General features: G+C 34.6%; 1 protein-coding gene across 1 annotated transcript in view; it reads left to right on the forward strand.

Annotated features, from left to right (window-relative positions):
- The window catches only part of LOC140754959 (multiple PDZ domain protein), a 193,711-nt gene that overhangs the window by 70,975 nt on the left and 105,440 nt on the right, over window positions 1-17,296 (forward strand). The window contains exon 18 of the mRNA XM_073090118.1: window positions 3,572-5,004. Coding sequence (XP_072946219.1) covers window positions 3,572-5,004 — 1,433 coding nt within the window. The remainder of the gene's footprint in view (window positions 1-3,571; window positions 5,005-17,296) is intronic.

Below are 17,296 nucleotides of genomic sequence, written 5' to 3' on the forward strand. Positions count from 1 at the left end.
CCGAATAAAATGAACAATTTTTTCAGTTGAGTTTTTCGATAAATATTTTATTGTGAAACGCAGTCTTCTAGTGTTCATGTTTGTACAAAGTACTGTAGATAAAGGTAAAACAGCGAAAAAAAATATCAATGGAAAAGATATTCTTTTTACCCGACTGCCAAGGAAGGGTTATGTTTTTCGCGCGTATCTTGTATGTTTGTCTTTCTTTATTTGATCCGATCTTACGAACGGCTGGATAAATTTCGACAGTTAAGGTGTCATTATATTCGTCTCAATGACCCGAGTGTCCTTAGATAGGTGTTAGAAAAATAAAATCAAAAGGGCGAATTTATGGCGCGAAATAGTGACACATTTAAAAAAAAAAGTTAACGGAACCTATCGAGTGGGGTATCAAATGAAAGTAAATTAAACGTAGATTATAAAAACATATTTGTATATATATAAAACTGCAAGATGACTGACTGGCAGACTAATTAAATGACTTTTTCAGTTTTAAGAAATCAAACTACAGCCAAAACCGCTTAACTTAGAGTTCTGAAATTTTGTACAAAGGTTCACTATATAGCGTAAATAAGTACTAAGAAAGGCCTTTTGGAAATTCTACCCCTAAGAGGGTAAAATAGGGGAAAATGGTTTTTTTGAAATCCTTTAATTTTGAAGCAACCGCTACAAAATTTTGTATTTAGCTTTCTGGATAGAAACAAGGACACATCTATTTATCCCCATCCGAAAAATTAACCCCGTAGAGGGTAAAATAAGGGTTAAAAGTTCATTTAAACAATCGTCAATTTTGAAGCAAACATTATGAAATTTTGTATTTGGCTTGTTGGATAAAAATAATAAAATTCTACCCATTACGAGGTAATCTAATGACCGGAAGTTTGAATTACTGAAGTTATATATTTTATGGAGCGTAAATGGTGGATTGTTTTTGCGAAATAGTAAAACGTTTTAAAAAAAGTTAACCAAACCTATCGAGTAAGATATCAAAATAAAGGAACTTAAAAGAGATTACACATACATTATATAATATATACATTTATATATATAGTAGTAGTGTTGCTGTGATAAAGATGAAACCGCTGAACTTTATAGCGTAAATTAGCACCACAAGGATAAAATAAAATAGGATAATATTGTTTGAACATCTTTTGAAGCAGATACCTACTATGAAACTTTGTATTTGGCTTTCTGGATAAAAATAATAAAACGCCTATTTCACCGTTTTTGGAAATTCTACTTCAGCTTTAGTGCAGTCGGGTTTTTTGATTTTTTAATTAATTACTTGTTTACTAGTGTTTACTAGTCGGAATTAAAAAAAAAATCCGACGTCACTATTGTGGGGGCCCCTCTTTTGTGGAGGCCCCTCTTTTGTGGAGGCCCCGGAGCTGCCACCCCGGTTGCCCTCCCTTAAATCCGGCCCTGGTTATTCAAGTGTTACCATAACGCACATTATTTAGGGAGGCTTGTTTATTGGATTTTTAACGACTCATAATCGAAGTTAAGTGTATGTGCAAAGCTGTATTAGTAAGAATTTTAGCCTCTCATGCTGGAAATTCGAATCCAAACCGCCTTGAATAAATACTTGGATAAGTTTCTTACTAGCCTTGACAATTTAAACACAATTTTCTCTAAAAATATCTTATTGGTAAAAAGGTAATTAGTAGAATAATGGCCTTAAGTTCATTAATGTACTTCTATATAGATGATTTAGTTCAAAGGATATACTTGTGTAATCATTTTATTGACTAGTTTGAAATAATTAAAAAGAATTTAACTCAACTGAAACAATTTGGATGTCATTCTAAAACATGATAAAGACGATGATGATGATGATGATAAAAAATGGCCTAAACAATTTTCATTCATCAAAGAAATTTATTGTGTGGTCATTTCTTTAGCCGACGTGAAAACAATTTTTAAGAATATTAATAAAATTGGAAAAGTTTTTATATAAAAAAAAATGTATATGTATAAATTTACAGGTAATTTGGAAACATATCATAGGTTTTAAGAAAAAAAATATGTGTCAATGTTACTTAAATGTGTGTGCTTATGTGACAATTATAGCTATAAACATTGGTGTTAATGTTACGAGTATGTCGTCTGTTGTTATTATAAGTCAAATAGATATAAGTCAATACGCTTGCATTCCACTGAATGATTGAAGCGAACGTGGTCTTCGTAGCTTTTCGTATACGAATAATAAAGCATATGATTTAATTTAAAAGTGGAACATCCGAATAAATGGAAAAGTTAATTCGAATAAAGAGTTCTTAATGTTACATTTTTTATATGAAAATTAAAATCATGTTTTTTAACAAATGTTGATAATGAATTAATTATTGCCATGTTAAAGTTATTTTTTGCGTATTAATTACTTTTTATGCTCTTGTTTGCAATTAGGCATGCAATATCTACATCCGTAAAAATGGCCTTAAAATAAAACTGAAAATTAAGTAAAATTTTATGACTTATAGTAAAACACTTTGTTATACTTAATTCATTTAAAGTTACTATTTACTTGACTAATTTTATTTTAATGTTCTATTATATTATTATATTTCATATTGTTGTAGCATTATTTTTGATAATACTTTAAACGGAAACTATAACTATAACTTATATTAATTTGTTTTATATAAATTATTAAAAAGTCAATTTTATTTGATCTATATTACAAATGTTTAGCTATAAATGACATCAAAATAGGTCTCCTTATTATGTTATTGTTTGATTTACGATTTTTGTTATATTTTATTATCATTTAGTGTGTTAAATTAAAATTATTCAATCCGGCCCAATGTACGTCCCAAAAAATATGTAACTTTTGTAACATTCCCCGTATTAGGGCAAAGAATCTTGTTATTCATAAAATATTACAATTAATAAATTATTATGAGGAAATAAGGATAATAACGTAATAAGTCTTTTTTATTAAAAAAGTTTCATAAATTAAAATAAATATCTATTTCGTGTTTGTAATAAATTAATTGGCAATAAATTGTTTTGATAGCTTTACATGTTGTTGTAATAAATTTATAATAAAATTAAGATTATAAAATATGATGAATAAATAAAAAAGAAAAATGAATAATGTCAATATAATATAAAATATTAGCCTTGGCTTATATTTGTTGTAATATGTAATATTATTGATGTTGATTGAATGAGAAATGGTATTTGGAATGCTTTGTTGTGCAATAAATGTTTAAAAATTATATTGTTTTTCTTTTGAACTTTATTCAGCGACTTTATATCCCATGTTAATTTGCGTTAGCATTCCTTATAAATATTAATTTAAGAACAACAAAATTTCGGGTTAAAATGATATTGTTTTATTGTTACCTGTCCTAAAATCCCTACTAGCAAAATCCTCATTGTGCTTAAAATTCCAATATTAACGCACATGGACAGAAAAAATATTTTAAAGAACATTTTTATATTTTCATATTTCCGAATTACAGAACATAACATAAATTCTATTTTTAAATCATACCTCACAACTTCAATTTTGTTTCAAAGTAATCTGTTCAAAAATGCTAAAGCTAAAAGATTATTTATTTTACAGGACTGCATCAATTCACTTGCATCCGATGACCACACTGGAATGGATTCCTTCCACGAGTGTCTACAAGAATACGGCGAGGGCATAGAAGTAGTTCAAATATGTTTGGAGCCTGAAGAGTCATCGATAAAAGACGAAGAGTTATCCGCAATAGCAGATTTGAGTTTCGATGAACTAAAAAAGAAAGATAAAGTCGACGAGAGTTTAATAATAGAAATAAAAGATAAAGAAAAGTTAAACGGTATAACAGAATTGAAGTGTTCCAAATCTGACGAATCTTTAAACGACCAAGACGACGACATGACAATAACTGAAGATGATATCTTAATAACGCCAAGAGAGCTAAATATAAGAAGCCAATCTGCTGACAGAAAAGGCGCAGATGTGCAACGGTGCCTTTCGACACAACAAAGTAAAGATTTGTCAACATCCGACGAAATGGTGTTCGCAGTAACGCCAACAGGTCTAGAACGAATAAGCTTTGACAAATATTGGAAGGAAATCGATGAAAGTAAAATCGAAAAAACAAAAAGAGAGATAAGGAAGGAATTTATAAGCCAACCATCAGACGAGACCACATTTTACGACGCAACCACAAGAATTTCCGTCCAGGAAGAAAACAATTCCCTTCTATACATCGACCATGAGATCGACGGTTACGAAACGTGTCTCGACGACGACTCCACATCCGTGAAGTGTACGGAAAAAAACGGCCATAAAATCAATGGAGATCGCGAGATCAAAGACTTGAGTAAACAAGATAAAATAGCTGTTAGGAATAAAGACAACGATGTAAGTGCCAAAACTATTAACGATCAGAACATTGCCAATACCGTCGAGGAAGTGTCGTGTTACACGCGCCCATACGTCCAAGAGCACATAATAAAACAAATGCAATCGTTGAGAATAGAACCGCTTAACGTCAATATTAGTACCAAAAAGTATAAAAAACGAAGTCCGACGAAACCGTCCAAGAATGAGCGGAGATGCGTCGAATATTACAACGATCAAGCGGAATGCTTGAAAGAAATCCGAAAAAAGAAGGAAGAAGAAGAGAGGAGACACAGAGACACACAGAAGGTAATGGACAGTAATATAAAGAAGAGGCTTAAGCAAGAACCAAGCGAAGATTCGACTGACGCTGAGAGTGGTTACGTACCAGGGTGTCATAAGTGCTTCCTAGAGAACTATGCGTATGCCCTAACTAAGGCATACATAGATGAAGCGAGCAAGTGTAAATATTGTGAAGTTATACGGGATATGTTGGAACCGCCTAAGAAGATACCAGAAAGGCGGATGTCAGCACCTGCTGCAATAAGCCTGGAGAGCCCAGGGTCGGAGACTGAAGAGGAGGAGTATCTACTGGTTCCACCGTCGAGGGATAGGAGGAAGTCTGCGGGTCCTTTGAAGTTCCTCGTGCCTTCTAGAAGACCGAGGTAAGTGTTCTGTTAAATCCATCAATTTAAACGGTTTTATAGGTCCACTCCCTGGTGGCGTTATTATACTACACACCACTGCCAATTCCTTAGGGAATATAGGAAAATAGTAACAAAATCCGTATAGTTGGTAGAATCCTATGCGGTTCGACACAGTCGGCACCACCGCCACACCTATTTCTGCTTAATATCAACAGTGTTGCGGTGCTGTGTTCCATTTTGGGCAGCAAGGTAAAGGAGATATAATGTACGTATCAGAGGCGTTCAAACTCAAACCGTTCTCAAGCTTTTTTTTATAATATAGGAGTAGTAGACGAGCATGCAGTCCACCTGATGGTAAGTGGCTACTGGCGCCCATGGGCATCTGTAATCAACCCCAAATAGGATTCGATATTCCTACCTGAAGCCGGCCACAGATGCACCGCTACGCTTGTGAACTAAGCTGGAACGCCTTGGAACAATATGTCTCCTATACCACACCCTCCAAAACGGAATACAACAGCGCCTAAAACTGCTGTTATTAGGTAGAAATAGGTGTGGCGGTGGTGCCGCCGGAGTCGAACCACAAAGGGTTCTACCACCTTCAAAACCTAATAAAAATATAGAGATACTAAAAAGTAAAGATACGAAAGACAATATAAGAATAAAAAAGATAAGATACGAAAGAAGAAGATACTAAAAATATACTACTTCTACCTACATAATAAAAATATAGAGAATTAACTCATATTTGTAAAAAACCGTAATAATTACTCGTACGTACGAGTAGTAACGTTACACGTGCCTGTTTAGTCAATCCGTTGTTATTGTTAGACTTCTCTTATAATCTCTTGTTAATCAGAATCACTACATTTGTTTCATATGATACAAGCTTATTTCAATGAAGTTTGTCCATAGTACATATTGATTTTAAGCTAATAATACCAACATGGAAGAATATGGCTTATATTTTTTTTTTGAAAATTAATTATCAGTTATTTTATTGTGAAACGAACTACGAAAGCCTTGATGTCTAAAATCAGGGTGGTAAGAGTGTGGTAAGGGAGAGGTACTATTCCGATGTTAGCTTAGTTCTCAGGGGTAGCGGCGCGTCTGTGGCCGACCACAGGTAGGAATGTAATCCTATGTGGGGTTGAAAACAGATGTCATTGGGAGGCAGTAGCCACTTACCATCAGATGGACTGCATGCTAGTTACTCCTCTATTATAAAAAGTGACATTACATAGTCAACTATCAAGTAAGGTGTTAAAAGCAGAAATAATTTCCTAAGTGCTTCGTTTCTTAAACTGTAGGCTTCACACGAGTACATAAAGACTGCTTAAGAAAAAGTCTGCTTTCTGTTGAGTTCTTAGAAGTCAGGCTTAATAGGAATGAATGAAGGTTCTCAAACTACTTCGGGCATAGTAATGTTGCTTTCAGTGTATTCGTTTTTGTAGTTTGGGAAACTTTGAGCTTTGAAATTAAAGTTTATTGACAGTACAAAACTTTAAATTAAAGTTTATTGACATGACAAAGGAAGTTATAGACATAGAAACATACATAAAAACAGTGATAGTGTAGGGTTTTGTAAATCGGACTCGCAATCTGGAGGTCCGAGGTTCGAATCCCGATGAAAAGTTCATGCTCATTTTTCGAAGTTTTGTGTGTATTAATAAGGGTAGTATTTAAACGAGTGACTGCAAATAAAAGTTTTGAATGACAAGAATAATGAATTTTGGTTATAGTATTACTAAGTGAGCGACTGGCTGCGAGTGACGAGAAATCAACAAAACAGCAACTTACAAACATGAATGTGAGTTACTTAAAATACAAAATGAGAAGCTTCATTATATTTGAGCGACCTAATATTTGTCTAAGTGTAAACATTACGTCCTGCATTTTATTTAATATTTAGCAAATGTTTTTTTTAATACTGAGCAGCATTTTATTTTAAATGAAGTGTTTGGAATACAAAAACCACTTTGAAAAATACTATAATAAGTAGAATATTGTGTGCTCATGTCATTGATGATGAACAAAGGTAAGGTCTCAATTCATACAGATTGGGCCCACCCGCTCGCAGGGCGCTGCCGCGCCCTGCTCGCTTCTTTTTATATTATCATATATGTTCCAACCTAACCTACCCTAACCAATTCAATTAGAAAAAACCTAATCTATCTTAATACTAAAGTTGTCTCTCTATATTTCCAGTCGCTCACTTAGTAATGTAGTCGCACAAGTTATTAAAACAGTATTCATTATCAGTCGTATAAGTTTTTTTTATTCGATTATTTTATAATTTCCCATTAATAAGCAGTGGTAACCAAGATTAAGAAACTCTGCCTCTCATCCAGATAATCCGAGTTTCGACTCCCGAGCGCGTATTTATGACACTTCGAAGTTATTTGCGTATGAATAAGCACTAAGCAGTGATATGAATATGCGTATGAAACTTAGCTGATTAAGAAATTTGACCTCTCATTCAGGGGTCTGAGGTTCCGATCCATAGTCATTTGATTTTTCGAAACCCAAAAAAATATGCTACTAATTTGCACTTGGCCAGCGCGGTGGACAAAAACTCGGTCTTTCTGATAGGAGATCCATGCACAGCCGTTGGAAATTAACGGGTTATCTCGACAACTTGTGTACCTGAGAATCGAACCTGGAACCCTTTAGAAACTATACGTTAATCTGTAACAAAATTCGTTCCAAAATGCTCATGTACAAATGTCCTGAAATTGACCTTATTAGGACTAACCATTGCAAATTAAACCTTAATAATTTACAACTAAATTTCTTTTATATCGGCAAAAAAACATGGGATATATAGAAATTTGTTCAAAAGATTTTCGTCCTTATATCATAAGCATAAAGGAGATAATCGCATAATATTTCAGTATAAGTCCGTCCTCATTGCAAAGGCTTCATCGCATTACCGCCACGTGTTTTAGAATATCTTGTCATTATGTTTGTACGTGTCTATTGATAATTGAGTTTCGTAAGTTAATTAGTGTAAAGCATGCTTCTGTGGAGTTCGAAGCGTTTTGAAGCGCATCGAAGCGTTCCGAAGCAACCGAAGTTTTTAGAAAAATAGCTGAACTTGCTTCACTGCGGCTGTCTGATATTAATTGTTAGTGAATTGAATGAAATCCGTTTCCGTTTATATAGGAATTTGTGGATAAAATTATGTAAACACATTATAAAATAGAGATACAACGTAATGTAAAAAGTTCAAGTCTCTTACACGAACATACGGATACTGATTTCTATATAGGTACGTATTGAAAAGATTAACTACAATATACAATGTATTTTGTCGATTATAATGTTTATATTTAACAAGTTAACAAAAGCATTATAAAACGAATTACATTATGTTTTTTTTATAATGTAGAAGTAACAAATGGGAGGCAGTCCTTCTAATGGCAGGTATCTACCGTCCATGGACATCTGTAATCAACCCCAGATAAGATTAGATATTCCTATTGAGGTCGGTCACAGATGCGCCGCTACCCCTGAGGACTAAGCTGGAACGCCTTGGAAAAGTGTCTCCCTTACCACACCCTTCAAACAAGAATAGACCAGCGCTTAACGCTTCTGTTATGAGGTAGAAGTAGGTGTGGCGGTGGTGTCCCCAAAATCCATCTACAAAGAGTTCTAACATCTTCAAAAATCGAATACCTATGTACTATTTATCGTTTTTGAAGTAGATTACATATGTACAAGTACATGAGCGGCAGTAGGTTTACCATTATAAAAAAAATAAAAATATTCATATTAAAAATATTACCCACGCGTGTCAGTAATCTCTTAATTAAAACTAGTTTTAACTAACCATTCAATTACTTAGTTTCACGGGCGTTCTAGTTAGCGATACTTTAGTAAATTATGGGACAATTTCGTTATGTATCCCACAGGTACCCACTTAGTAGAATTAGCGGTTTGTGGGAGTCCTTGGGGAAATCGGGAAATGCTTTGTCCACCATTTTAGTGTTTTACTCGTTTTTTATGAGTAAGTTAGCTGACCTACTTAGACTTTCGTAGATATAATAGTGGTTAGAAACGGAGCTTCTTGATTTGGGTTTGTTTTTAGGGTTCTGTACCCAAACGGTAAAAATGGAACCCTATTATTATATCTCCGTTGTCTGTCCGTCTGTCACAGGGCTCTATCTCCAAAACCGTAATAGGCACTTGAAATTTTTACAGAGCATAAGGCTGGCCGCTATAACAACAAATACTAAAAATAAAATACTCTAAAAAAATGTGGTAAAAAACCTTCCACGTCCGAGTTCGACTTGGTCAATTATTGATAACTATTTATCTATTTATTAACAACTTTTGTTATAACGTAATAGTAATGCAAACTTTGTAATTTCAAGTGTCTATATATTATAGTTCAAGAGACGGAGCCCTGTGACAGGTGGACAGACAGATTTTTTGTTTCGGGTACGGAACCCTAAGCAGTGATAGCCTAGTGGTTAAGAAACGCGGAGTCTCGATCGAGGGGTCCGAGGTTCAAATCCCAGGCACGCACCTCTGATTTTCAAATTTATGTGCGTATTAAAAAACTAATTATCACTTGCTTAAACGGTGAAGGAAAACATCGTGAGGAAACCTGCCTGAGAGATTTATAAAAAAAATAATCTTAAAGGTATGTGAAGTCTACCAATACGCACTTGGCCAGCGCGGTGGACTATGGCCTAATCCTTCTCATTCTGAGAGGAGACCCGTGCCCAGCAGTGGGACAGTAATGGGTTGATGATGAACCCTAAGCAGTGCTTCAGAATTGTATCATTTTTTTTGGAATTAAGGTAATATGATCAGATAATTTACCAAATCGTTTATGAATAAAGTCATATTCTCTAAAATTGGCGTTAAAATTTATTTTGCTTTTATATGTTTCGTCACTTTAATTTAAAAGTGGGTTGTGTGTGGGATCCGACAATTCTAACTAATGTCGTAAGATCTAATTTAAAACAACTCCTACCTCACCCGTAGGTATCTTATTAGATATAATGCTTTGTTACTATAATACTATAAATTTCAAATTTCAAAATTACAAAAATATTTAATGCTAATGTTCTCACAATATAAGAATGATATTTATGAGTATATGATTTTTTTTTTTTATATGTAACCTAACGATAAGGCAGACGGGCTACCTGATGGAAAGCAGTCACCGTCGCCTATGGACATTTGCAACACCAGAGGAGTCGCCAATGCATCGCCGGCTTTGAAGGAGAGCTCTTTTTACACCCCTCTTGAAGAGCCCCATGTCATAGTCCTGAGGGAATACCTCAGGAGGAAGTTCATTCCACATTTTGCACGTACGCGGCAAAAATGAACGATTAAACCCTTCGGCGAGTGGTGCGATGAAGGAAAGGCGACGTAGGCACCAGATCAAACAGTTCCTCAGAACATTTATGAGACTTCTGTCCCACTGTTGGGAAAATATCTGATTTCAAAATGCGGTTGGGCTACACTCTATCACGCTGATTAAGTGTGGATTGGTAGATGAAGTCTACTAACACTCACTCTTGAAAAATATTTTTAATACAGAACTATTATGTGTGAAAGATTTCCTCACGATGTTTTCCTTCATCCTTAAATCAATCCTTAATAATGAATTTCTAATACGCTCATAACTGAAAATCAGCGTAGGATTCGAATCCCGGTCCGCCGGCGTGGCGAATAATTTTAAACCACTACGCTGTCACTGCGTTTAAATCAATCATTAATTAAAATATATTAAAATACAAAGAATATGGACTACTTATTTTAGTTGTTTATTTTCATAAAAAAACTATTCGACATTTATTTACAAAATTAAATATACCGAATCCCTACTGATTACACTTAATTAATTATTCGCTAAATTAAAACTATCAATTGTATTTTCATTTGCATATATCACTTTAAAACCTTTTATCATTGTCATTACATTTTTTTAGTTCAACAACCTGTTCTTAATTAATTAATTTTATACAACTACAAAATTAAAATTGGAGTAACGAAATTATAAAATTAATAGTCATTTGAGATCGATAACAACCCCCTACCTTTACTACTGCTTACGTTTAAGTTTGCAACCCCATTCAGGGGAGAAACATTGTTTTTTTTTTATAATATAAGAGTAGCAGACGAGCATGCAGTTCACCTGATGGTAAGTGGCTACTGCCGCCCATGGACATCTGTAATAAACCCCAGATAGGATTAGATATTCCTAACTAAGGTCGGCCACAGATGCGCCGCTACCCCTGAGGACTAAGCTGAAACGCCTCGGAAAAGTCTGTCTCCCTTACCACACCCTTCAAACCGGAACACAGCAGCACCTAACACTGCTGTTATTAGGTAGAAATACATTGTTAATATATTTAAGGCATTTAAAATTTTACAAACTTTTTCTTATGTTGTGTTTCGCCCATATATATTCTTCGACGTTAACCGATTATTGTCCCTTATAGTGGGAATAGGCCTAAGTCCACCAAGCTGACCAAGTGCGAATTGGTTAACATCACACACTTATGAGATTTTTTTAAAGAACTCTCGTGTGTAAAGGTTTCCTCACGATGTATTCCTTCATCGTTACAGCGAGTGATAATAAACAACTTTAAAAAATTAAATCTGGGATACGAATGGACCTCCGACTGATAGGCCGAGTTTCAACCACTAGGCTCTATTAATAATACTGTTGTTATTAGACAAAAACAGGTATGGCGGTACTGGTATTCCTATAGTTCTGTTTTTTTACCCAAGTCGGTCACAGACATTGTTCTCTCTTAATATGGGAAATGCCTCCTGTATCTAGCAGTGCATAGCATTACTGTTATAAAAAGGTAGATAAAGATATAGTGGTGGTATACTTAGCGTCAAACTGCTAGTCCGCTCTGAACTTGTTGCGAGCAGGTGTAGTCAAACAATTTGTTATGGCGACGCGATTCATTTCTATATTCAGAGCGGACTAGCAGTTTTACGCGAACTATACTATCGCTACGAAAAACGTAGAGCTCTACCACCTTATAATAGTATATGAAAGACAATTATTCACCTAAATTCAATACTAATTCATGAGTTTCATAAAACAAATCACCTTGCCACGGCTTATAGCGGTAGGGATGTGCATTGTGCATGTGCATGATATATCGATATCGATATCAAATCTAGCTTAATAGTAGACAATCAAGATAGTTTCTTACATTGCACAAGATTTCACGTGACTAGGAATTTTCTCGAATTGAAATTTTATTTTTAATATATCGAGTATTTCGATTTTCGTTTCTATAATTTTTTCTCGCGCAACTATAAACATACTTATATTATAAGTCTTATGTGATTATGTAATTAAGTACATGTGACTGCAGTTTAATGAATTAATATTGTTATAAAAAAATCGAGCATGGTTAGGGTTACAAACCAATTTCATGGTTACAAAACTTGTATTGTCCTTATCGCCATATAAATAATATTAAAAATTACATGTTTTCTACACTCATAAAAGAATTACACTTCGTGGCTGCTAAAATACACACATGAAGAGTACACATTAGCTAGAGTAGATAGAAATATACCCAAAATAAAAATCTAACATTCACAAGCCTGATTAACTAGGAATTGAACCCAAAACTGATAGTGTAGGATGTACCCCAGCTGATTTTACATCCTACACTAACATGTAATAAAACATCTTCTGTGTAGTACATATTTATTCATTGATCACATCAGATTCTTCTAATACATATATTTAAGGCTGAATCTATTAATACAGGTACTGTACGAACAATTTATAATTATTAATACGGTTACCGTACGAATAATTTATAATTATTAATACGGGTACTGGACAAACAATTTATTATTATCCGATTCGAACCGGTAGATTTTGAGAAATCTCAAAAAAACTACAAAAAATTTTTTTTGAAATGTTTTTTTTTGTAATAACTTTTAAACGGCTCTACCGATCGAGTTTAGAAACTAAGCTCTTAACATCAAAAAATGACGTCGATCGCCATCAGCCCGTTCGAAATCGATTAAAAACCTAACCTAACCAATTGAATAAATGTACTAACCTAACCAATTGAATAAATGTACGAATAAATATATTTAAAAAAAAAATTGAATAAATGTACGAATAAATATAATTTACTAGTCCAGTACCTGTACAAATAGTCACTTTGTATATTTAACACCATCTTAATTCCAACGTCACTTCTGTCTTTAATATACTTTCCTAGTTTGCTTTATTCCACATTTTTAACACAATATATTATTTATATTTATTCTAGTCACCATAATGTATTTTTCTCCCGCCCCAACTACCTTCCATTGATTTACAGTGACAACTATTATTCTTTTCTTAATTCGACATGTCACAATTATCAGATCGGATACTCTATACGAAAGGTTACTATACTCTTTGCTCTATACCTATAAGGTTTTATTATAAAATCGTTTAAAAATAATTACTAAATTCCGAAATCATGACAAACATCATCTTAAAACTATCGATATCAACTTCAAACTCACAGCATCACTAAAGGAAAATTGCTAATATGGGTAATTGAGTTATGGTTAGGCGACCTCACCGTTCCATTACGTATTGACATCCCGCTGTATATCCACGTTTGTCGTATGTTATAAAAAAAATTTGGTGAATTTTTGTGCGATTGTGCGACAAAATCACTTAGCACGCCGTCGCGGGGAAATGTAGCGCGCTCTGACCCGTTAAATTGGTGAGTTTTAATGCAATTGGTTTTCAATTAGTGCACCTTAATTGGATTATCGAACTGATTTATTTTTGTATTTCTTGTACGTGTAATGTTGCGTTTTATAATTTGTTTTCACTTTAATTTCGTATCACGTAATTCGTTGAAATGTTTTTTTATGAACACGTCGCTACTTTCGTTTCTATCTTAATTTGAATCTCAATAAATTTGATTTTCATCTACCGTTACTGTTTATAAAATATGTTTGAATTTATATTATTCCTATAATTATAATATTATTAGATCATTTGTAAAAAGATAAAAAGATGTAAATTTTTTTTTATGTATATGTGGAGTGGATTATTTATTAGATTGAATTAGTTTAGATTTATTAATTTAATTGCTATTGCGTGCTATCCCGCTGTTGGGCATTGGTCGAGTCTAGTATGCTTACCAAATCAATCCCACGGCACTACTGGGCCCTTTTTTTATTTTTATTATATACTAGCTGACTCGGCAAACGTTGTTTTGCCATATAAATAAAAAAATGTTAACCCTTATCACTTAGGAGTCTGAAAAATATATAGTAGCCGATTCCTAGACCTATTGAATATGCATATAAAATTTGGTGAAAATCGGTAAAGCCGTTTAGGACGAGTACGGTAACTAACATTGTGACACGAGAATTTTATTTTAAGGTTAATGAATGATTAATTAGATTTTACATAATTACTTATGACATATTTGCATACCCCTTGGGTTAGGATAGGAGCACAAAACTTATATATTTCACGTATGTATACTACATTATCCTGCAATAAATGAATTTAATTTGAATCTAGATAAACTACATAGCCATTTTTGAAAAAGTTTGAGTTGTAGTTTTTCGCCTGATATTTTCCGTATTCGTTAAAGGAAGTTAAAGGATTGGTAATTCATAAAATGTAGAGATTAGAGGTGTGTCAGAGATTCAAACCCTATACCCCTACCGTTCGTTGCCTTACATTATTTTTTTGTGTGTTAAGTCTTTTTTTTGTAATATAAGAGTAGCAGACGAGCATGCAGTCCACCTGATGATAAGTGGCTACTGCCGCACATGGACATCTGTAATCAACCCCAGATTGGATTAGATATTTCTATCCGAGGTCGGCCACAGATGCACCGCTACCCCTGTGGACTAAGCTGGAACGCCTCGGAAAAGTATATAACACATAGCAGGAATCAAGAATGGTTGGACAGATCCGCTCAGATATCCTCTTTCATCCCACCGTTTTACCAATTAAATTCAATCAATAGCGCTGCATGCACGGCTGGCTACAAGATTGTTCATTACTAACGACCACGACACGATCATGATTCGACGTTTTGTTAGTCTTTTGTTTTGTCAAACAAAAGTTTGGTACAACTGTAGCGACTTCCCGCTACTCGTCAAGAGATGGCGATGCTGAATCACGCTATGGAAGTTTTCTAAACATCTTGCATATATACAAGCACCGAACTAAAACTGTCGGAGCACGGCCGCTCCCCGGGCATGATCAGCTAGCCCGGCGAGAGATCTCCTTTTGCCAAACAACTTTTGTTATTTTAAGGTATTGAGATTGATATACAGATAATGAAGATAAAGTGGTAGAATTCATTGTAGTTCGATTTCAGTGGTACCACGGTCATACCCATTTCTGCGTAATAACAGCAGTTTTAAGAGCTGCTGTGTTCCGCTCTAAAGGGAGTGGTAGAAGGTAATGTTTATCAGAGGCATTCCATCTTAGTATTCAGGGTTAGCGGTACATCTGTGACCAATCCCAGATCTCTAATCTAATCTGGAATTGTCTACAGATCCATAGGCGGCAGTAGTCACTTAATATCATGTTAGTTACCGTACTCCTTTTGAAACGGCTTTACCGATTTTCATCAAATTTTATATGCATAATGCATATACAGTAGGTCTGAGAATTCGGCTACTATCTATTTTTCATACCCCTAAGTGATAAGGGTTCTTCACCCTTAACATTTTTTTATTTATATGGCAACACAACGTTTGCCGGGTCAGCTAGTTATATAAAGCAGTATAAGAACAAAACAACCCAAAAACGTAAGGTTTACCCTTATAATTATTAAAAAGTCACTGTTTACAAGTCAGCCTTTTTAATATAATAAAATATTGACAAAAGGGCTGGTAAGCAAACTTCATCCCTTGTCAAATCTGATTTAGGCCTACATACATTATTTTTTTTTATGAACGTGGCGAGCTGCCAAATATCTGAAATCTGTTTAGGTATCTGGCTAAGCCAGATCTATACGAACAAAGTTTTATTTAGTCCATCTGATAGTAAAGTGACTTACTATCGGATGGAGTGATATGTATGTAGTGACAGCCTCGTCGTCAACCGATTACTGACACACTGCTGGGCACGGATTCTCTCAGAATGAGAAGGATTAGGCCATAGCCCTGCACGTTGCTATTGTGCGTATTGGTATACTTGGTATGTAGGTAACCTCACGATGTTTCCCTCACCGTTAAAGCAAGTGATATCTACACTAATATTATAAAGAGGAAAACTTTGTTTGTTTGTTTGGTTGTAATGAATAGGCTCAAAAACTACTGGACCGATTTTAAAAATTCTTTCACCATTCGAAAGCTACATTATCTACGAGTAACATAGGCTATTTTGTATGAATATATTTGATAAATAGATTTTGAGGCGGTACAAAGTTTTCCGGGTCAGCTAGTTTAATATATAATACTCACATAAATTAAAAGTGCGTGCCTGGTATTTGAACCTTGGGCCTTTGTTTTTGTTTACGAGGGGGAACCCTTCAAAAGGTACCCTATGCCGTGGGAGTTGCACGCAGTTATGTGGGATTCTTACCGCACTAAATACCCCCCCGGTGGCCGTCCTCGGCGCTGCGTAGAGGACTCCGGGATCTTCAAAGGAACGCAACCGGAGTCCTCTTAGAACTCTTAGACCCTTAGAACCTTGGACCTGTCGATCACGAAGCTGAGTTTCAACCACTAAGCTATCACTGTTACAGCCAATACATTTATAATCATCCCCAAGTCGAAGTTCTTAACCTTAACCCTAACCAACTTAGGGTTGTTAACCCTAACTTATTCATTTTAAATTTATTCAAGTTTCAGCGAGCAAATATTTTTCAGCTCAATTTCGTGGCCGTATGAGATCAAGAATGAATATTTATTTTTTCTAAATATTTAAATTGTATACTTGTGGTATATGTTTCAATATAAGTTTATATGCACACACGCGTACATAGAGTTCAAAGGTGGTAGGCTCCTTTGTGGTTCAAATCCGGAGGCATTATTGAGGTTGTTAGAACCAGAGTAGCCTATCTACAAAAATCATGATTTATAATATGGAGAAAAGAGAAAGTGTGCAACATTTTTAAATTACGAAAATACAAATAGGGCAAAAGTCATTAAAATGGCCAGTTAGGCCACTCTGGTTCTAGCAGCCTCAATTGCCAAGCTTATTTCTGCCTTATTACAGTGATAGGCGCTGCTGTATTCTGATTTAAAGGGTGTGGCTAGAAAGCTCTCGGGTGTAGTAACGCAACTCTGGCCATTGTCAAGTAGGATACCCAATCTTATCTGGGCT

The sequence above is a fragment of the Epargyreus clarus genome, unplaced genomic scaffold (genome assembly GCF_041222505.1).
Source record: "Epargyreus clarus isolate Ecla_fem2 unplaced genomic scaffold, WU_Ecla_fem_2.2 ptg000032l, whole genome shotgun sequence".
NCBI classification, from domain to species: Eukaryota; Metazoa; Arthropoda; class Insecta; order Lepidoptera; family Hesperiidae; genus Epargyreus; species Epargyreus clarus.